The sequence below is a fragment of the Ursus americanus genome, chromosome 16 (assembly GCF_024610735.1).
Source record: "Ursus americanus isolate L20-20 chromosome 16, mUrsAme1.1.p, whole genome shotgun sequence".
Classification (NCBI taxonomy): domain Eukaryota; kingdom Metazoa; phylum Chordata; class Mammalia; order Carnivora; family Ursidae; genus Ursus; species Ursus americanus.
Window position 1 is genome coordinate 48,936,183 of NC_142142.1, and position 22,209 is coordinate 48,958,391.

General features: G+C 60.3%; 1 protein-coding gene across 1 annotated transcript in view; it reads left to right on the forward strand.

Moving 5' to 3' along the window:
- NECTIN1 (nectin cell adhesion molecule 1) overlaps window positions 1-22,209 on the forward strand; it is a 63,696-nt gene that overhangs the window by 31,537 nt on the left and 9,950 nt on the right. Inside the window, exons 2-5 of the mRNA XM_045797982.2 lie at window positions 16,216-16,566; window positions 17,137-17,439; window positions 17,843-17,960; window positions 19,144-19,295. Coding sequence (XP_045653938.1) covers window positions 16,216-16,566; window positions 17,137-17,439; window positions 17,843-17,960; window positions 19,144-19,295 — 924 coding nt within the window. The remainder of the gene's footprint in view (window positions 1-16,215; window positions 16,567-17,136; window positions 17,440-17,842; window positions 17,961-19,143; window positions 19,296-22,209) is intronic.

Genomic DNA, 22,209 nt, shown 5'->3' on the forward strand with positions numbered 1-22,209 from the left:
CTTCCTTTGCACAGAGTCACGGCTTTCTCCAGGGAGCCTTGCTTCTCCTTTGATCCTGAGCTTCCCAAGAAGTCTTGATTAAAGAATCCCAATGACCGGAGAAGTTGGCAGAGCCCCACGTTCCCGAGTGTGCTCTCTGAGAGCTGACTCTAGCCTGGCTCGCAGGTTGCTGAGCAGACACGGGTTGGGGGTCCAGCCCCGTACGGGGCGCTGGGGCTTCAGAGATGGTGTGTGTCCCAGAGCCCAGCACTGTGCCCCCCCGCCCCCCCAGAGCTGGTGCTCTGGGAACCTGAGTACAGAGCTGGTGGCTGTACAGGTGGGAGTTTTCCACGGTGGCTGGCGTGGACGGTGGGGACCTGGGAGGGACAGGAGAGGAAGCTGGGAACACAGGCGGGGACCGATGGTAGCTCAGGTCCACCTCAGACTCAGCCCCGGGCAGGGGGGAGCTAGGACTCGTGTGACGAGATCCGGTTTGCCTTCAGACCCGCTCGGCAGTGCGACACGGACAACCCTTGGCCAGCCTGGGTCTGTTGCCGGGCAGCAACAGTAAGACCTCTCTTGGAGGACTTTTGTGAGGATGAAAGGAGGTTTGGTGCCTCACAATGCCGCTTAGATAGTGAGTGCTCCTTAAAAGTTCGCTCCTCTTAGTGTAACCGGTGCCAGGAGTCCAGATCCGAGATGGAGCGTGTCTAAGCTCCCAGTCAAGCCGCAGTAAAGATGCGGAGGCCAAGGGCTGTGTTCTGGGAAACTCAGAGGAGGGAGTCCACGGGATGGCAAGAGGGGACAGATGTAGTCCGGCCCTGGGAGGGAAGAGAGTGAGGGAGGAGCGGGGAGGAGAAGAGCTCAGTGGGGCACGGGGAGGGTGAGTGCCCAGTTGGCAGCCGGACAGGCAGGATTCAGGGCCCTCGACAGGGAGGCGTGCTTGAGGCCGTGGGGCATGCGGAACCAGTCCTCTCCCACCCCCGTCTGCTCCCTCCCCCCATGGCGCCAAACCTACAAGGCACCGTGAAGTTCAAGGGGCAGATGTCTCCTCCGTCAGTCCCTCCCCAGCACTTCAGGATGAGGCCCGTGGGTGTGAGCCAAGCAGGAAAGATACAGGTGGTAACTCAGGAGACGCCCCATCCAGCTCTTTCCCTCAGGACCAGAGAGGAGAAAGATCCACAGCGAGAGGTGGTATCGAGGCCATGGCCTTCCAGGGCTTTCTTTCCACCCCCCCGCCCACCACTATTCCCTTTCTACACCTGGCTGCCTCCTGGCTTCATGAGCTATTTGCTTATCTACTGACCCAGAGGCAGGGCCTTTGTAACCACAACAAGAGAAACAACCACGGTACATTTCCAGGGCCCCAGCGTCTGGCTGAGAGCTGTTCCCCAGGTGCGCTCACGTCCATTATCGCATTATTGAACCATCGAAGGCTGAAGTCACACACTCCCACCCCTGTTCTTCTGGGGCCCAGCTCTGCCAGCTCCTTCTGTCCCCATCCCCAACAACTTCTTGGCAACCTTTGGTGGTGCTGCTTTTCTCCACATCTGTTTCCTCATCTATAAACGGGGAGCTCTTAGGCCAGATGGTCCCCATCTCAGGGACCCACCAGCTGAGAGATTCTCAGGCTGGCCTTTCCTCCAACCCCAGTCTCTCCCAAGGCCTCATACTGAGTTCTCTGTCCCTTTGACTTTCCTGTCTATTTATACACAGAATTCACCCGCAACATTTCAGTTTTCCAATAGAATCATTAATTACCCCAGGAATTAAACCCAATTAGCATTGTGGGGGCCTTTCTGAGCGAGGAGCCATTAGCCGGGGTGAAAATGCACAGGGGCGAGGAAGAAAACCCACCCTTTCCCAGCATTAAAAATGAAAGCAGGAGACAGCACAGCAAAGCAGAGGGCCCCAATTAAAGCAGGGGCCTCGCTCATTAAGCTAATTTGACATGCTATCCCGGCAGCCTCTGGTGGGAAGCCCGCCGGTGGAGCTGGCTGGGAGCTCTCTGTCCAAGCTCTCTGCTCACCTTGGGCACTGAGTGGGCCCCAAAGTACCCCCTCCAGGCCTCCAGTCCCCAGCTCAGGGAGGGGTGTGAAGAGTCTCTGCTGATTTTTCATTAGCACCTGCTGCCTGCTTCCTGGGCTTCGGGGCAGCTAATAACCCAGAGTAAGTGGGGCTGGGCGGGGGTGTGGGGCAGCGCGTGCCAGGTGGGAGAAGCAGGGATGAAAAACGAGAATAACAAAAGCTGCCATTTTGGGGGGAAGGACGGAGGTTGGCCATCACTCTCCTCTTTGGCCTTGGGGCTGAGGGACTCCCCTCCCAAGATGGTTGTAAAGACTGAGATTGTGTAATTAAGTGCCCGACACACCAGAGGTGCCCAGTCAATGGTGGCCGTCATGTGCGTTTCCGGGGCTTTGGCATACCTGGTCCTCCCAAGGCCCCAGAGGCAATGGGGGAAGATGGGACCACCAGCATGTTCCAGGTAGAGAGTCCCAGGGGCGGAAAGAGGAAGACCCACAGCCAGAGACTGGCAGAGTTCAGACTAGGAGTCAGGATGTATCACTCCTGGATTGGGAGGCAAAGGGAACAAGGAAGGATGGAGGATTCATGTCCTTGAGGGGCCCAGTAACCTCCCATTGGCTGGGAATGCCCTGGTCCCAGCCAGCGTTGTTATCCTGACAGGAGTGGGGCTCAGGGGCTCAGCCTCACCGGGAGCCAAGGTGAGGGGATGGTATCTGCCCTCCCAACAAAGAACCCAGTCCAACCCCCATCACCTTGGCCGCCAACAGGCAAGGGTCCCATGTGTCGAGTCCCACCCTTACCTGTGATTCTGGGGCTTGGTAGGCGTGTGCCGATGGTTCGTCTCCCGAAGGAGGGGAGAAAGGGAGGCCATGGGCAGCCCATGTGGCGGTGAAGAGCCTATCATCTCCCTGAACGGAGCCTCGTGGAGACTGCGCGTATTGAATCTGCTTCATAGACTGTGTGACCTTAGGCGGGTTACTTGGCCTCTCTGTTTCCTCATCACTGAAATGGAGACAGTAATGCTACCTGGCTCCCGAAGTTGTTGTGAGGATTAGGTGAGTTAATATAAGTAAACACTCAGGCCTGGGCCTGGCACAGATACGTTATGCACATGCGTTAACTGCCCTTGCCATCCGTTGGCAAGGGTCCCTCAAGGAACGTCATCCTTCTGTACGTTCTCCTCTTGGGAGGGAGGGGAGCCGGTGAGACCCCCGGCTTCTGCTGCTAAGTGGATGGGCCCGGTCTCGGGCCAGTTGAAGGTGGCAGGTGCGGATCCGCCCCTCCCCCACCCACCCCCCTCTGCCACCAGCCACGCCGGCGCTTTCAGGGCCATGATGATCAGTGTGGTGGGCAGGGCAGACAGGACATGAGAACGAGAAGGAGAGGGGAAGAGGGGAGGGAGGGGCAGCAGGTGGCCCGGAGGCTGGGCTGCACCCCTGCAGCGGGGCACTGTGCCCCACTGCCTACGTGCGCGCTGTCTCTGCTAGGCAGGACGGAAACAGGTCCTGGCACGCCGGGCCCCTACCCAGTGACTCCTGAAACCCCAGCAAGTCTGAGCTGGAAACGGGCCTGGGTGCGGCTCCTGATAGATTCATGTTGGGCAGAGCTTTGGCAAGGAGGAGGGGGTGGAGAGTAGAGGAAAGACCCCCCCACACACACACTCTTGAAACTCTGACGGGGGAGCCAGGGGAGAGCGGGGAGGGCTGGGAGCAATGGCCAGGGCTTGGGGTTTTCACTCCTGCCTCTTGGGTCCCCTCATCCCCTATGCCCCTGCGCCCTGGGGCAGGAAGAAGACAGGCTGTGGCAAGGGCAGGGACCTGCTCCCCCTCAGCATTTTGCCAAGAAGAGGGTGATGATTTCAGTGCTGAGAAAGGAGGGAAGGGAGGGGAGGAAGGCACGGCGACAGCCTGAGGCGGGGAGCGCATTGAGGCCAGGCAGGATGCGTCCTCGAGGACCCCAGACGCCCTCCCTCCATCCTCACCCCAGTCACATGAGGCGGCCTTGCTTCAGGCCCATTTTATGGGTGAGAAGGCTGGGTTTCTGGAAGGTTGTGGGACTTGTTTGTGGGTCCTACTGCTGAAGCTGGAATTAGCAAGACAAGCTACAAAGTGTGGGTCCACCCACCACCCCTTTCAGCCTCCTGGGCGCCGGGGGGGCCCCGGGGAAAGGCACAGCCCAGGGCAGGCTTTCCAGGGACCGCACTTGTCCACAAGGCCCTGCTGTGGGTGGCACGGGGGTGCGGGAGGGGAAGAACAGGCTGGTGTGGGAAGCCCAGTGCCCCTGACAGGCAGACCACCCACACTGGGGAGGCCTTCAAGCTGAGCCGGCCTCTCCCTGCAACATGATGTCAGGACCCTTTGGCCACCTCTCTTCCTGTGGCCACCCCAAGGGGGAGGACTATCAGGTAGAGAAAAAAAAAAAAAACTGAGCCAGACCGCCTTCCTCCTGGGGTGTCGCCAAGCTGAGGCTGAGTTCAGACCTGGGGTGAGCTGAGATTAGGATGGAAATGATGGCCACACATAGGGTTCTGCTGCTTTCTGTGGTTAAAGCCAGGAAGAGGTGGGCACTAGGGGTAGAGTCATAACCCCGGTCTTGCGGTCTAGGTTGGCATTGACATTGAGATTGGGCTGGGGCTCGTATTGGGGTTTACACTGTGGTTGGGGAGGATGCTTTCGGGGTTAACGCTGGGGTGGGTACCGTGAGCTGGGGGGTGTTGCAGCTGAAGCTGGTGTCATCCAAGAGGTTGGAGGGGTTTGAGGGACTCAGCCCCTGTGGCTTCTCTTTGGAAGAGAAATCCCATTTTCCCTTGCGCCTTGGGCTGGGGAGAGCGTCGGGAGGGAGGTGGCAGCCGAGCCAGAGCAGAGCTGAGCGTGGGGTCTGAAAAAGAGGTACGTTCTGAAGGTGAGAGAAGGGCCATGGAAAGACCCTCCCTTCCCTCTTCCCTAAGCTCCTGCTCACTTCCGTTGTGACGCTACCCAGAGGTCGCCTGAATTTGTGACACTGGGAGGTACTCCCCCCCCCCCCCCCCCCCCCCGCAGGGCTTGGGTCCTCCCATCAGCCCAGGGAGCTTAAGGACGGAGGGTTTGCCTCCCCCTGCTGGAGACCCTGCCGGCGAGGTTTCTGGGACCACGCTCTCTGCTCCCCAGACTGTGCCCAGTGAAGAGGTTGAATGATGGCTGGAGGGCATCAGAGAAAGCCTGAAGGCCGCAGCAGAGCTCGGAGGGTGGCAAGGAAGGCTTTCTGGGGGGATGGAGACCGCCCCGAAGTGGGAGGTGTGACCTGCTGGAGGCTGGGACTGGATCGTGGCAACTGAGACATTCAGGAAGGGCTTCACGGAGGAGGGGGCACGGAGCCAGGGGAGCGGCTCCTGCCTCATCTCCACCCTCTCTGCCGGCTTTCCCGGTACCTCCTGTGCCCAGGCCCCAAGCCCCCTGTCCCAGTGCTGCCCGCAGAGCCTGCAGAGAGGGTCCCGGGAGCTCGGGTCAGGCCTGCTGCCGGTCTTGTATCATCTGTGCCACGAAGGGATGCCGCCGAAGACCCGGCCCTTCCAGCCCTGCCTGGGAATGTTCTGTCTAACTTGAACCTTGGGCTGCCGTCGGCGGCAGCGTCCAGGCCCACGAATGCCGCCCCAAAATGAAAAGGTGTGCAGCCTGCAGCGGGCGGTGGCTGCTTAGACGGCTTCAGACGCAGGTGGAGAAGACGTGGTCTTGGGCCCTGATCACGGGCGACCCGCCCTCCTATCCCTGTGCTGTGGTGCCGGGCATCTTCACAGAGGTCCTGGCCTTCAGTCCTAGGCACTGCTGAGACCCAGGCCTTCCAGGGGGGCGGGGGGGTGCTCAAGAGGCAGTCACCACGCCTCTATCCCAGTGTCCCCGTTGGGATGCGTGTATGCGGCCTCCCGAGTGACATGGTTGCTTCTCACTGTCCCGCTAGCCACGGTGCCCCCGGGCCACAACCCAAAGCCTGGACGGCACCAGGAGGAGCCCCCAGAGGCACCAGGCAGAGCTGCTGGCCCACGTGGAGGAGCCTGGCATGGGGACGTGGGGACGGGGGTGCTGCAAGCGACACCTGCCAGCCCAGGGTGGGACGGGCACAAGGGCTGATTGTTGTAGGGTCCGAATGCCACAGGGAGGGGTGGCATGTGCGTGCATGCGTGTGTGTGCGTGTGTGTGTGTGTGCACGTGCACGGCGCCTCCTGAGGCCGAGAGGCCGCACCACCTGCAATGGGCCGCCTGCGTTAAAAGCAAAAAGACAGAAGAGAGCCAGGCCTGGGGTGAGAAGAGCAAACGGCAAAACTTAATGACTTTAATATGAAAGAATTTGCCACTAATTAAGCACAAACACTCCACTAATGCAGGGAACACATGTTGTGGATTTCACTTAAGCAGGAACCAAATGAGGTGCGAACCTTCCAAAAGGATAGCGGTTTACCAGCCCGAGGAAGACGCTGCCTGCCTCGTGTCTGCTCTTAGGAACAGACGGCCTTGTCTTCGCAGCCTCCCCGCCTCCCTGCCCAAGGCTCCCAGCCGCGCTTCCCCTGGCTGTGTCTTTCCTGCCCTTCTGGCCTCTGAGGACACGCGCCGCTCCATGACCCTCGTTCTGACAGCACAGGGCGGTCGGCTCCAGGCTCGCCGGGGCCTCTGGGCCTCTCCACCTGCCTTCCGCGAGCACACACCTCACGTCCCTCCCGTAGAGCCGGCAGCAGGCTCTCTAGGCAGAAAGGCCTGCACCCCTGCTCTGACCCGCCTCTGGGCCCTCTACCCCAGGACCCAAAGCAGTTGCCCTCTGGAGAGCCCCCAGCCACCCCCCTCCTGCACCCAGCTTGCAGGGTCTGCCCTGCCATCCCTCACGCACACCCTCTCCTCTAGGCCAGTGGAGGCCGTTTTGCCCCGCAGGGAACTTCTGGCAATTTCTAGAGATATTTTTGGTTGTCACAACGGAGGAAGGGTGGGCAGCACCCTGCCTGCTAACCGCCCAGCAGCACACAGGACGACCCCCACCACAAAGAATTATCAGGCCCTCAATGTCAATAGCGTCAAGGTTGAGGACCTCTGCTCCGGGACAGCGGCCTCATCAGAGCGAGGGCTTGTGCAAGATAACCCGGTGGCTGGCAGAGCCAGAATGGGAGCCAGCTTGCCTGATCTCCAGGCAGCTTCTTGCCCCGCGACTATAGTAATTATACAACCCGTTATGTAGCAGAACTATGTGCCAAGCACTGTGCTAAGAGCTTATAGGAATTATCCCACTTAATCCACGAATCAACTCAAGGCACCAGCACTATAATTGTACCCATTTCATACATGACAAAACTGAGGCACAGAGAGGCTGATGCAGCTTGCTCAGTCACCCAGCCAGTAAGCGGCACGTGCAAGCCCAGGCCCATCTGAACTCAAAGTCTTCAGGGATGAGTTACTGGCTCACCATTGTCCCCTTCACCCCGGCCCCATCAGTCTCCCGCCCAACCCTCCCCTCTTAGAATGAGCCTCCCTGGAAGCAGGCAGGATATCCCTGCCCGATGCCCTCCCCTCTCTCCTCCCCGCACAGGTCCAGCCCCCGGGCTCGGGTACAGACAGCTCCCTGGAGCCGGACAGGGCGTGGGCAGAACCGGGCACTGGGGTGGTCCGACAAGTCCCTTCTGGCAAGAGGCAGGTCTAGAGACTTCCACTTCCAAACAGGTGGTGAACATCAGCACAGAACCCACAGGACTGAGACAATGCATATGTTGATACCGAGCTTTTAAGAGGTTCCCCTGGGGAGGCCGAGGGAATTCTCCCTCTGTTTTCATGGCAGCCCCCAGCCTCTACCACCCCCACACTAGTTCTCTGAAGAGGCCGCTGCCTACACTCCCCGAAATGTGTCATTAAGGACGCACCCTTGCTGAGGGGAGCCCTGGCTGCCGTGGGTGTCTGCTGGGAGACGTGTCGTCTGTGCCAGTGGGGTGGACAGGGTTGGCGTGGGCTGCAGAGCTGGGACCTGTGTCAACCCCAGACTTAGAGCTGGGCGCTTCGAGGCCCCAGAGGGCTGGGCCAGGAGAAACCCAGGCTGTGTCGGGAGGGGTGTGGAGCTGGGGGGCGTGCAGGCTTCGCAGGGCTAAGACCTTGGGAGCAGGGCCTCCAGCCGCAGCTTGCTTGGGTGAGAAGAATATTTTTCACCTTTGGTCTAGAGTGAGGAAGGAGGCAGGGCTGTGTGTTAGGAACTGGGGCAGATGAGAGAGGAAAGGAACCAAGAAGCAATGAGTAGGAAGCAAGCAGAGAATGTGGGGTTGTGGGGCAGCCAGAGGTGTACCTTTTGGGGTGCAGCTTCCTGGTTTCAGTCAAGGAGAAGGTTCTGGCCCTGACCTGCTTGCCTTTGGTGCAGACATGAGGCCTCCCCTTCCAGCGCTGTCCTCCTGCCCTACCTATGACCCCGTGCCGTGTCCTCCTGTGTGGGCCCTGCCCTTGACCAACATGCGATTTCCAGGAAGCTGTTCTCAGACCTGGGAGATGGCTGGGCCGGGCCTGGAACCCCAGCTGGCTCGTAGCCTTCTCCACCGACCACTGGGGCCCCCTTCTGCCTACTGTATGCCCAGTCCTGGCCTTTGCCCTCAAGAGGGGAGTTGCTCTAACAGATGTGTGCCCAGGTACTGGGGCCCTCGGGGTGCTGGATACCTCCCTCAGGGGAGGGGGTGTGCTCCAGGAAGCCTTCTCCTTAAAATCAAGGCTAAGGTCACTCAGGAAGGGTGAAGAGGACTGGGGCAGGTAGCGGGGTATGGGTTTTTAGCAGAGGGAGTAACTCGGCAGGGTATTGTTCGATGGGGCAGGAGAGAGAGCGCTGGGAGAGGAGAGGGCTGCAGGCCCTGGCGCCCAAGATAAGGTCCAGAGCCCAAAAGGACTTTGCACTTGATCCTGAGGGCTGCAGAAAACCCATGGAAGGATATTAAATAGAAAATGATTTATGTTTTAGAAAGTGGTGGATGGGTTGGGGGAGAGCCTGGTATGTGCAGGTATGTGGCCTCGGCGTTATGCTCCAGCGGGGCTGGGGTGAGTGAAGACTGTGGCCTGCGGAGGGGACACGGTGGCAGGGATGAGATGCTGAGCGCAAAGGTGCGAAGGGAAAGGTTTGGTTTACTTAAAGGCGTGGGAGTGGGGGGAGGCGTGTAGAGTCCCGGCCTGGGAGTGTTGGGAAAATAAGGAAGTGAGACTCTGCTGGTGGTGGGGGACACGGAAGGGACTGTGCTCATGGGAGGGGGCTTAGGGGGAGTCTGGATGGGGGCCAGTGGGGATGGAGGACAAAGAGGAACTCAAAAGCATATAGGAGCTAGCGTCTGTCAAGCTCTGTGACTGCATGGATGTGGAAGAGCCCTGGGCATGCCCCAGCTCTGCTGCCGTGCAGCCTGGATTTTCCTGGCACTCCACTTAATCTGGGAGGTCTTCCTGGAGGAGCAGGGCAGTATACAGAGGTGCAGCAGCCACTTGATAGAAAAGTTCTCGAGTGTGATCCAGGGACGGTGCAGAGCTAGGACAGTGCAGAGAGAACCAGACAGGTGATGTCCAAAGTATCATCTTCCAGGGTCATGGGATCCAACACTCTGGTTTTACAGAAAAGGACGCTGAGGCCAGGGGTGGGAACTGCCTACCTTAGGCCATACAGAAAAATGTGACCAAGTAGTAGGGGCCAGAGACGTCCTCTCCTGATCTCCACTACGTACCCCTTCTCCCCACCACCTGGCCAGAGGAAATGTGACAAGTGCAGGGTCCGCAGTCCAGAGACAGCCAACAGATAGAGTCTGAAGGCTAGCTGGGGGAGGGGCAGCACTGAGAGGGGCTCTCTGTTCCTGGGATGTCCAGGTGGAGTCAGGGGCTGCTCGGGACTGGCCCTGCCCTGGGCCTTGGGGATGGGGCAGCCAACAGGAAGCAGGCCTGTGGACCCAGCCACTTGCTCCTCGGCGGGAGAAGGCAAAACCCCACTCCCTGATTCATCCTGTCCCCCAACCTGTCCTGCCAGGTTTCGGAGAGAGATGGGACTTGCCAGAACGGCCCCCACCACCACCACCACAACCCCGGGGCTTCCACGCCGCTCTGGGGAGCGGGCCGGCCCAGCCTGTCTGGAAGATACGGGGCTCCTTCTCGGGGCTTTTCCCAGGCTGCCGCGCCCCCTCCTCTCCCACGCACCACACTAGCCCGCCCAGGGCTCCGGCGCCAGCCCCACAGCCCATCATTAAGCAGCTCTGTGTCGGGAGTTGGGGGGGGGGGGCATGAGCCAAGAGGAAAACATCGGCAGTTTCTGTGACCCCAAATGAGGGGCGGAGGCGCCTGGGTTTGGACAGTAGCAATTAGCCCCTGACTGTGGGATCATGGGATGTTATCACCTCTGCAGGCAAGGTGGATGCAGCAGGGACTCGAGGCCCCAGGACTCCTGGAGCCATCCCAGCAGGCACTGCTCCCAGACAGAGTCCCCCGGGGCCCACTCCCACGGGGAAGAGTACCTGCGGTGTGGGAGGCGGGGGCCTCAGTGAGGGGTGCCTTAGGGGTCTGGGGACAAGGACTGGGTCAGCTGCTGCTTCTGGGTCCTCATTGAGCCCTCTGACCTGGGTCACCCTGGACCCCGTCCTGGGCGCAGAGGGGAGTCTGAAGAGTGGAGATGGCAGCCTGGGCTCTAGGGAGCTCCCGAATAATGGGGAAACCTGCCTGGGGCATAGATACGAGACAGGACAAGTTCAAAGGACCTCAGTGAGAACCCGGCTCATGTGGGTTCTTGCTGGCAGAACGACTGGGTCTGGGCAACACTGATTGGCAAAACCTTCCCAGAGGAGGGGACCCTAGAAAGGGGATTCCCTCCTGATCATACCCTCTTCCTTGCCAGCCTCTCCCCCAGGTGGGTTGGCCTTGGCATCAGAAAGTGAGGATCTGGCCAGCCCTGGGAGTTGACCTTTGGGGAAGTAGCTGGCTGGGAGGAGGGGCCCTGTAACCTTTAGGTCACTGTGCTGACTCAGCAGGGTATCGGCTGGAGGCCCTATTCCCCCCCCCCCCCATAGGTGAGTCATTCTCATTTACCACTAAGCTGGTTTCTAACCGGATGTCCTCTTCCTTTCGGTTTTGGGGTGGTGGTGGGGAAGGAGATCCCTGGAAAGCCCTAGAGACGGATCCCGAAGGATTTGGGTGTCAGAGAAGCTCTGGGAAAGGAGCCCAGTGCTCCTCCCCCAATGTGCCCCCCGTTTCCTCCAGGCCAGGTCTGCCCCTGCTGTCCACCCGACTGAGGGTACCCAGGCAGGGTCTCAGGAGAGGGGTGGGGGACAGAAGAGGTGGTCTGTGCCAGAAATCCCAGAACCCCTCCTTTACCTGTGTCCTCCCCTTCACCCGCCCCCATGGGCCCAGTCCCAGCCTGCCTGGCCAGGGAGAGAGGGGTCTGAAGTTTCAAAGGGTGGGAAGGGAAGCTGCTCCAGGTGGGTCTGGGGAGCAGAGTGCCCCCGCTTCTGGGCCACACCCCACTGCGTGGGAACCCATGGCCTCAGCCTCGGATTAGCTCCGCGGGCAGGGCAGGCGGGCCGGGCCCTGGGAGCAGGTTTGTCGACCACAACTGAGGAGCCTTTGTGTTTTGTTGCTGAGCTCGGGGCTTTTGCAGGTCCCTGACGTCTCGGAGGCCGGCCCAACGCCTGCCTTGTTGGCTCAGCACTTCTGGGAAGCCACGAAGGCAATCCAAACTGCCCAGCCTGAGCTCTAATGGGGAAACCGAGGCACTCGCGCACGGGTCCCAGACCATGGGGCTCATAGGATGGTCGGGGAGAATATAGGTGGTGCTTGAGGTCAGGAGATGGAAAACACATTCCTTGATATCCCTGGGATACAGAAACCTCTCTGCTGAGGGCAGAGGTTTCCCAGGATCTCGCTACCCTTCTCTCCCACCTCTCTGGCTCCCTCCTGCTCTGTACGTCCTGCAGACGCCCTCCCCCAAGCTCCCACTGGGCTTCACCCCTGGCCCCCACGAAGCCCAGTGCAGGGTGGCCTGCAGGCACTGTGGCTGCATTTTGTAACCGTATTCTTGCCATTGATCAAAAGGAACAAGAGAGACTCTGAGATCACATTCCGGGAGGGACACCACCCAGAATGGTGCCCTGGGGAGTTAGATTGAGAATGGGCAGAGTGGGAAGAGCACCGGGCTGGATGTTTCTCTTCTGCATCCCCAAGCAAGGGACCCAACCCCTTGGGACCCTGGACTCCTCCCCGGTAAAATGATGCATCACGTGGTCCATCGAGCCTCCAGGATGCTGCCGTTCTAGTGGTCCTGGTTCCCACATCTGGGACAGCCCCAGCTTCTCGTGTAAGATCGGGCCTGTGAGGAAGGACAGCAGCCCGGATGGCCTGGGGCACCAGAGAAAGTCAGCGGGCTGGGCTGCGAGCCGTGATGCGGTCAGCTCCGCCCGAGGTCGAACCCGTGCCTTCCCTCTCACTCAGGGATTCAGTCTGCTGGGAGCTGGGGGGGACCCACACTGGGAAACGCACTAGACACACAGGCCAGGAGAGCGAAGGGATACAGATGATGAGGAAGGAGGTGATGATGATGATGGCTACTGCCATTTACCCCACGTGTAATTCTGTCCGAAGCGTGCTAAGCTCTCTAGTTTCACGTGTGCTCATTTAATCCTGAGAACAGCTGCATGGGATAGGTACCACTGTTGGGCCCATTTTACAGATGTGCAAACTGAGGCACACAGAGGTCAAGTCATTTGCCCAAAGTTTCACAGCTCGGACGTGACAGAGGGAGAAGGCAAAGCCTCGCTGTCTGGCTCTTCACGAGCCCCCCTACTGCCCAAAGCGGGGAAGAGATGGGACAACCCTTTAGAGGGTGGGAGGAGCTCAGGCGGTGTCAGAGAGACACGAGTGTCAACTTCCAGATCATCGGGGCCAGAGCAGTTGGTGGAAAAGCTTGGACAGGCCTGTCGTCCTGTTTCTGCCCCTCTCCCGGGCCTTCCAGATGAGGCTTATGGTCCATGTCTTCCTGCACAGAGGAGGGCCCTCTTCCTGGGTTACTGCCCTGATCTAGCCCTTTCTCTGCCTTTTCAGTGGAGATGCCCACTGCCCCATTCACTGCAGCACTCCGAGCCTGCTGGCCGCTCACAGGAGGTGCGCGCCCCTCTCCGAAGGCCTCCCAGTCTGCCCAATCTAAAGAACGAGGGACATCTGCCCAACCGTGCATCCTCGGGCCAAGAGTGGCAGCCCCAAGCCAGAAGCTGGGGTTTTGGGTCCCTAAGCCTGGAGTGGGGTGGAGGGCGAAGTGAGGGTCTTCAGACCTTGCAGGTGTCCCCAGCCCCTCCCAGTTCCAGAACTGTGGGGGCAGGGAGTGACCCCAAACCCCATACCCCAAGAGCTCCCTTGTGCCCAGTGGACTGTGGACAGAGAGGCCAACATCAAAATGAGTCCGCCTGCTCCTTGGGGGTCCTCCCCCACTCCAGCCTGCCCACTCGTCACTAGGGCAGAAGGGACAAGAGCCCAGAGAAGGGCTTTCTGCACAGTGAGCGGGGCCTTAACCCTAAAACAGACACCGTGGGGGGGAGGGCTGCCTCGATCTGGTTAGGCACTGATGGACAGGACAGGGCCGCTGGGGCGCCCCAGCCCCTTGCAGCGCCTGCCCCGCCCCCACACCCAGGCCGCTCTCCGCGATCTTCCCTCCTGGCATTCACAGCTCTGGAGGGTGAGGTCACTGCTGAAGACGCGGCACGTGAATGGCAGCGTGTGTGCCAGGCGCTGAACCCTGCCTGGCCCCACACCTGCAGAGGAGTGACAGGAGATGGGGTCGAGGCCGGCGGGTGGGCCGTGTCCCGCGGTGGGCCCCACGGTGCCCGGGCCCTAATCCTAAGACGGTTCCAGGTGCCCATACCCCAACCCCCACCCCCAACCTATGGCCTGAGCCCTCCCAGCTGGCTTTTCCTGTTTTCTGGCTTTGTGCGGTGAAAGTTCCCCAATTATACCCCCATTATCTCAGCTGCTGGGCACCCTCCAGCAGGTTGGTGAGTGAAGGCTGGGGAGTGGGGGAGGGAGCACCCACTTACCCTTCTGGGAAGGCCTAGGGCCTAGCTGCTTGCCAACTGGCCAGTCAGCAGGAGCGCTGGGCTGTCTGGCCCACTGACCTCACCGTGGGACTCTGTCTGGGGTGGGGCCCCAGCGGGGCTGGACTGTGTTCAGGGAATCAGACACAGGCAGAAGGGAGCCCAGCCTGCTCCCTTATAGAGGAGGAAAATAGGGCTCAGGAGGGGGACGTGACTGGCCCAGCTCGAGATGGTGCTGAGCAGAACCCAACTCTCCTGACTCCCTGATGGATGCTTCCTCCATTGGACTTGAGCCAACCCACAGTGCTGTCTGCCCAGGGACACGTCAGAACCCCACAGACCGGCCCAGGGGACAGCGGGAGGGGGAGGGGCGGGGTACCCCAGTTGGGCCTTGAAGGGTCTGTGTGGATGTGAACAGGCATGTGATGCGGGAGCATCAGGGAAGCTTCCAGATCATGGCAAGGGCCTGGCTCAAAGGGCCCAAAGACCTGTTTATTCAGCAAGCATTTTTGAGTACTTACTGTATGCCAAACACGGAGGATACTGCAGGGACCTAGAAGACATGCCTGTACCCCCAGGAGGGGTTGGGGACAGCAGCTTTCACCTGCCACGGTCTTCCAAGTGCTCAGAGGAGTGTGCCCTGCTCTTGTGTCTCATGCAGGGGCAAATAGCCCCAAGTTTCTAGTCTTGACCCCCAGGCTCCTTTGGGGGACCATCGAGGCCATCCCCCTGCCTCAGAGTCAGTCCAGGGCCTGATATTGATATTATTGATGGCGCTCAATAAATTGAGTGCCGTAAGGATGTGACAACATGAAGTGTATGGAGGCACGGCCAGTAACAGACCTCGGGAATGAGCCCCGGGGAGACCCGCCGGAGGGGATGGCTGCCCCGGGTTCAGGGTGTGCGCGAAGCTCAAACAAGCCATTCTAGTGGGAATAAAGCCATCGGTGAGGAGACTAGGGGGAATCGATTCATTCATCCGATGCCACTGATCGCTCCCTCCTTCTTGCAAATCTCTATTCTCATGGGTTCCGTTGCAATTTGTGTGGCAACCAGTATCTACTGAGCACCTACTGTGTGCCTGACGCTGGGCCGGGCACTGGCGATGCGGCGATGGGAAAGACACAGATCCCACTCTGGTGGAGAAGTCAAGGCATGAACGACCACATTCCAAGGCAGAATATCTGTAACGCAGGTGGTGGGGAAGGTCTGTGCAGCTTCCCAAAGAAGGTGGCCCGAGTGGGAGATCCACTTCTAGGGCCTTCTAGGGCCTTCTAGGGAACTGCATGAGCAAGAGTCTAGGAGTGTTAGGAGGAGGGAGAGAAGGAGGAGGGGAACATGAAACATGGCGTGTTCTGAGGAGGGGCCCAGTCTGATGTGGTTGAGGCATCTTGTGTGGAGAGATGTGGACAAAGAGGCAGGGCACAGATGAGGGGGATGTCGAGTGCCAAGACTAGATTTTGAAGGTAGCCAGGAGCCTTGCACAGCACCAACTTCTCCCCGCCTGGCTGGGTGAGAGGGACGGAGCCAGTGTCCCCCCCCCCCCAGGGCGTGGGCACTCAGCCTTAAAGGAGAAAACCTGTGGGGGTGGCCATGATGGCGGCCACCGTGAGCATGTGGGCAGCGCTTCCTGTCTCCTGACACACTTTCTCCTTAGTCCCATTTGGTTCTCCTAGCAACCCCGTGAGGTGGAGGACTGGATTTTATGCCCCATTTGCCAGAAGGGGACTGAGGCCCAGGAAGGTGACGTGGTTGGTGGCTCCCAGGAAAGCAGTGCACTCGACCCTCCTCACCAGAAACAAGAGTGGGGGCGTGTGTTGACCGCCGTGAGGCGGAACCCACCACGTACCCCCGTGAAAAGGCAGCTTGCGGAACAATGTGTACCGTGTATGATTCTGACTGTGTGAGGAAAAGATGGTCGTGCAGAGAAATAGAAATAATGCAGAGAGAAGGGAGTAGAAGAGGCTCGTCCTACGAGATTATCAGTGGTATTTCTGAGTGGCGGGATCCCAGGCGCTGCCGTTTTCGTCTCGGTATTTTTCAGCATCGCCCAGAGTGCTTTTATTACAAGCAATCACTGTGTTTATGCCCCGCGTGAGAAGAGCGGTGCTGCTCGCGAGAGCGGAGGGCGCCCCGGGGGCCGGGGGGCGTGCGTGGCGCTGACCGCCCCCCGCGTCTCCCTTGAGCAGGGCCGCACGCGCAGGTGGTGCAGGTGAACGACTCCATGTACGGCTTCGTTGGCACGGACGTGGTGCTGCACTGCAGCTTCGCCAACCCGCTGCCCGGCGTGAAGATCACCCAGGTCACGTGGCAGAAGGCCACCAACGGCTCCAAGCAGAACGTGGCCATCTACAACCCAGCCATGGGGGTGTCGGTGCTGGCGCCCTACCGCGAGCGCGTGGAGTTCCTGCGGCCCTCCTTCACCGACGGCACCATCCGCCTCTCCCGCCTGGAGCTGGACGATGAGGGGGTCTACATCTGCGAGTTCGCCACCTTCCCCGCGGGCAATCGAGAGAGCCAGCTCAACCTCACCGTGATGGGTAAGCGGGCGCGAGCCCTCCCTCCCTGCCTGCGCAGGGGCCTGGGGCCCGGGCTTGGCCATCCTCGCCGTGTGCCTCCGTGGCCCCGGACCCTCTCCTTGGGGCGGCAGGCTCCCAGCGGTCCAGGCACGGCGCCTCCGGTCCCTTCCAGCCAGGCTGTGCAGAGCTGGGGGGGGCGGGGCTTAGCTGCGGACAGAGCCGAGGATCAGGATTCAGGTCGGAGCCCCGCCTGGGGGCTTTGTGGGTGACCAGGAAGCAGGCAGAAGGTGCAGACACCACGGTAAGAAGAGCCGCGTGAGCCGCTTGCCTTGAGCAGGACAAAGAGCCAGGGCACAGATGAGGGGGGTTGACGGAAGCCGGTACCAGCCGTGGAGCAGGCAGGACGTGGGTTAGACGTGAAGCAGTCCCCGGGAGAAGTGCTGGGAGGGGTCGGGCACAGCACAGCCGAGAGGCGAGGACGGCCGGGGGGGGGGGGGGGGGGAGGCGGGGGGGGGGGGAGGGGGTCCTGGGCCCGCACAGCTCGGTCGAGGCGGGAGAGCTGGTCCCATGGCGCCCTCCGCTTCCCTGCAGCCAAACCCACCAACTGGGTAGAGGGTACCCAGGCAGTGCTTCGAGCCAAGAAGGGGCAGGATGACAAGGTGCTGGTGGCCACCTGCACCTCGGCCAATGGGAAGCCTCCCAGCGTGGTGTCCTGGGAAACACGCCTGAAGGGCGAAGCGGAGTACCAGGAGATCCGGAACCCCAATGGCACAGTGACCGTCATCAGCCGCTACCGCCTGGTGCCCAGCCGGGAAGCCCACCAGCAGTCCCTGGCCTGCGTCGTCAACTACCACATGGACCGCTTCCGGGAGAGCCTCACCCTCAACGTGCAGTGTGAGCAGGGCGGGTGCGGGCCGGTTTCCCGCGGTGGGCGCCACTGTCCCCTCCCAGCACCCCAGCCACACCAGCCCTCCCTCCTCCTCGGCTTCTCTCTCCTGCTGCTCTCCCCCCCTTCCTTCTCTCACCCCTTGAGCCTTCCCCTCCGTCTCTGTTCCTGGGGGTGCTTTGGCCTCCCTCCTCCCTTCCCCCATCTCCTCCCTTGGCTCATCTGTCCTTCCTCAGTCTCCTTGCTGCTTCTGCCCTGAAGGTCGGTGATCCCCACCCTTCCCCTTTCTCTCTCCCTCTTCCAGCTGTTTCCGTGTCACTGCTACCCTCCCTCCCTTCCCTGTCTGAGGCTCCCTCCCAAGCCCTGCTCTCCTGACCTCCCCTTTCTCAAGCATCATCCCTTGCCCCACAGATGAGCCCGAGGTGACCATCGAGGGGTTTGATGGGAACTGGTACCTGCAGCGAATGGACGTGAAGCTCACGTGCAAAGCAGATGCTAACCCCCCCGCCACCGAGTACCACTGGACCACGTAAGTGCCCACCTCCAGGAGCATTAAGTGGGGAGGAAACGGGTCTCGGTTCAGGTTTCTCAGCAAGAAGGAGAGGGGCCGCGAGAGACCCCAGGCACATACACCCCCACGTCTGACAGCATTAGGGTCAGTGGGACAAACCATTCTGCCGGAGGGGGATTCCCTCAAATCTGCCTGCCTTCTTCTCCCTAATAAAGAATTTTGTCGTTTTCCTTTGGTGATTCAGTCTGAGTCACTCCCACCTCAGCCCCCAGTATTTATTTTTATCGAGGTGTCCCCAGGGAAGCTGGCTTTCTGGAGCATCCCAGATCTTTCTTTGTTCCCGTTCCTTCTCCCCAGCACCCCCAGATTCTCAGGGAGGGCAGCCGTCAGCCCAGCATGCCTGTGTCCAAGGCATGCTTGTCCCATATCCCGTCACCTGGTTCTTGGCTTCCCAGTCTTTGAGCCTGGCTCTCAAAGGGTCCAGTGTGCCCCTCCAGCCGACTCTGATGACCTGAGCCCAGGTTCTTCCCAGAGAAGAGCTGGACGGAACACGTAGAAAGATGGGCGTGGGAAAGCCAAGAAGCAGGTTGACGTGGATGGCCAGCAGATGGCCGCCCACACTCTGTCCATGCTCTTTCTCCAGGAGGTAACAGGCGCTGGCATGGCCCAGCTAACTCTCACCTTCCATCCACTTCTGGAATCAGAAGTGTTTCTGAAGGTGCAAGTGGCCAGGGCCGCCTTGCTTGTTACCCGAGCAGCTTGTTAAAATACAGATTTCCAGGCCATGGCTCCGCGGTTTAGCTTCAGTAGATTCGGGGTGAGGACCCAGACGTCTGTATTATTAACCAGCAACCCAAGAAACCAGGAATCTCCGGAAGAGCACTGTGCCGGGAGTCAAAGACCTGGCGAGGGCTCCAGTTCTGTCACTTACAGCTGTGTTCCTTGACCTTGAACTGGGAGTTGCTCATCTGTTCCGTGGGACCAAGTACCTTCCTATCCTGTCTGCATGTCAGTGCTGGGACCCATCCAGTGTGAAACACAAGAGATTATTGTTGTGGTTGTTTGTCCTCCTTCCAAGACAGACCCTGCCCATTATTCACTCAGCAAAAGGGCTGGGAGTCTTGGAGGCAGGTGGGTGACACTGGGGCAGCTTCTGGGCCCGAGAGTCCTAACCCTCTGCCCTGTCTCCCCATCCCCGCAGGCTGAACGGCTCTCTCCCCAAGGGCGTGGAGGCCCAGAACAGAACCCTCTTCTTCAGGGGGCCTATCAACTATAGCCTGGCAGGGACCTACGTGTGTGAGGCCACCAACCCCATCGGCACGCGCTCGGGCCAGGTGGAGGTCAACATCACAGGTAGGAAGCTGCCCCTTGCCTGGCCTCTCTCCCCCGACCCACAGCTTCCTCTACTGCCAACGCCCCCCACCTTTGCTGTGTCACCGCAGGAAGTTTGTGTTTCCTCTTCCTCCTCTAGTTTCCCCTTGAGCTCTGGCCATTGGCCTTGCTTTGCTTTTCTCTTTCCTCTGTTATAAGGCTGTGTGTGAGACAGGGTGACCCCCGATCAGAGAGGGGTCAGGGGGAGGCTCCAGCAGGGAGAAAGTAAGTGCCGTTGGCAACAATGCTGCAAGGGGGCGGGGGGCGGTGGGGGACGGTGTCAGCCTGCCCATGTCCTGCAGTGCTGGCGCGGTGGGGGTGGGCTGGCAGGTGGAGCTCATCGGTTCCTGCGGTTCAGGAAACCCACGTGGGCAGCAGGGCGAGGCCTACCTCAAGCAGGGACACTGGAGGGAAAACAAGGAGGTGGCCCAGAGCCATGGTGGTTGTGTGCCCTCAGCTGAATTGCTGGTTTCCCTGCATTTTTCTCTGCATCAGCAAAGATGAGGACATTCAGCCTCCAACCTCTCAGGACCAAGGGAGGGAGCACAGGAACTAGGATGTTCTGGGGGAGGCATCCCCATGAAAGGAGCATGGGCGTCAACGTCAGACAGCTGGGACGTGGACAGGTCCTCCTCTGAAAATGGGGGTAAGACGAGGTGCCTGGAAGGCTTATTATCAGAATGTGGGCTGAGGACCTAGCGCAGACCAGTCTGTCAATGAACGGCCCGTGCTCTATGATTACTAGCTCGCTCTCTAGCATTATCATGATTACTGGAAGGATCAAAACAAGCCAGTAGAGGGGTACAGCCGCCATCCCACGTTCACAGCCGGAAGAGGGGGTGTCTTTAACGTGGTAGCTGAGCTGCTCGCAGGATAAGAAAGTGACAGAAAGAACCGCCTGGGACAGGGAGTGGTGTCATGCTGCTGCTGAGGTGGACAGCAAGTGACGTCAGAGGGTGCATGTCCCGCACAGGAAGTGACCTCACGGAGCTGTGGAGCCAGGCTCGGGAGTGTAGGAAGTTGGGCCGTGCTTCCCGGGCAGCAGGCACAGCACTTGGGCGCCCTGAAGAGGCCTGAGCTCTGGGCCTGGGTCTCAGAAGTCAGAGACCTCGTTTGTGGGTACGTCCCAGGCACAGCTGCCCAGTGAGCAGCCTGACGGCGTCCGGGGTCTGCACCGACCTGCAGTGGGACCTGCAGTGGGCCATTCTGTCCCACCCTCCCCGGGGGAAAGCGGAGTCGCTGGTCGTTTGCTGCTGTCTTCACCTCCCTGCCCTTGGCTCTCCGACTGGTTGAGGTAGTAGAAGTGTCTGGGATGGAGCGTGGCCAAAGCTAAGGCAGCCCATCCCCCAGGCTGGGATTCGGGGGGGTGGGGGGAAGGGCAGAAGCACACACTTGTCCCCTCCTAGAGAAAATGTGGGCCGAGCTCAGTAGGAGGAGGGCTCTCACAGGGGCCCGAGCTCTGGCCGTGGGGCCACGGGGCAGACAAGGGAGCATGACCACGCCACAGCGAGGCATGTCCTCGGAGGGACAACACAGACGGGCCTCAGTGTGTGGTTCTTCCTGGCAGTCTGTCATACAGAGATCATGACACTTAGCTCAGGCCGGAGGCCTGCTCCACCGGCTCGCACACACCGAGCCCTCCCTGTGTGGGGGTACCTTCCCCGATGGTGGCACCACCACCACCGCCAGTGCGTCGCCCTCCAGCACTGAGGCCCTTAGGGGAAACTGCGGACTGGGAAATCAGGGGAGGAGGCCAAGAAACCTGGGAGCAGTGACCCCCACCCCCATCGTGATCCTACCCTTGGCATGAGTGGACCATCCAGAGGCCCTCCTAGGCTTATGGGGCCAAGTGGTGCTACCCAGCCCCAGAGGCAGGGCTGGGACAGCAAAGTCGGCATCCCTTCTCCCAAAGCAGAGGAGGACGCAGGATGCCCGTGAGTGCGGGCTGTCCCTCAGGGAGTCACACCAGGTCCAGGAGCAGGGAGGAAGGGAAGGCGGCACTCCCAGGCCCCGGCTACAGAACAGAGAGGAAAGAAGGCAGCCGTGGAGGGGGGCCGTCTCCCTGGGGCTGATGGCTCCCTCCCTGGGGCTAATGGCTGCCTTGGTGCTCCGGTGGGATCTGGGGTCAGGCCTCGCTGGCCTTGGGGGCCAGGGGACCAAGCTGCCCAGGGCTCCAGGGGGAAGAGGCACAGAGCCTGGCCTCCTATGCTCCCCAGAGGTATGGAGAGGGACAGGGGTGGTAACCAAAGTCACACACACGGGTGGGGAGAAGGGCCTTGCGGAAGGACCCTGCTGTTGACAGCCCAGTTAGGCAGAAGCCAGGGAAGCGTGACACTCACTGAATCATTGATGGGCCCAGAAGCTGTTTAGCTGGCCGTCCCGAGGGAAGGAGGGAAGATCTCGCAGCCCCTCCGGAGGGCTCAGCCAGGAAGCCCGCACCTTTTCAGAGCTGTGTGTTCTTGTGCTCACGGACAGTTTCCGAGCAGCCGCCAACACCACCAGCCCTTGCCCCGCATCAGCTAGTGTCTGGCGTGTTCTCTGGGGGTCCAGCCCAAGGGGCACAGCCATGCCCTGGGCTCCAAGCCCCACTCGTCAGGAGGGAATGCATGAGCAAGACGGATAAGTGGAAATTTAATTTTTTATCCTGGCCATCCGTTCGGGTAATAGCTTTGCCCTGGGCGCATCTGGAGAGGAAAATGAGCAGCTGGGGCAGGAGGGGGAGGAAGCGTGCAGCAGGGTGTGTGCCAAAGACATGTGCGTGTGCAGGGCACGGCACCCGCACAGACACACTTTAGCACGGGCTGCTGGGGGCCCCGGATCCTGGAGATGGTGGCAGTTGAGTTGTTCCTACAAGGAGGTGTGAGTGGGCAGTGATGGAGGTTGGGGGTTCGCGGGC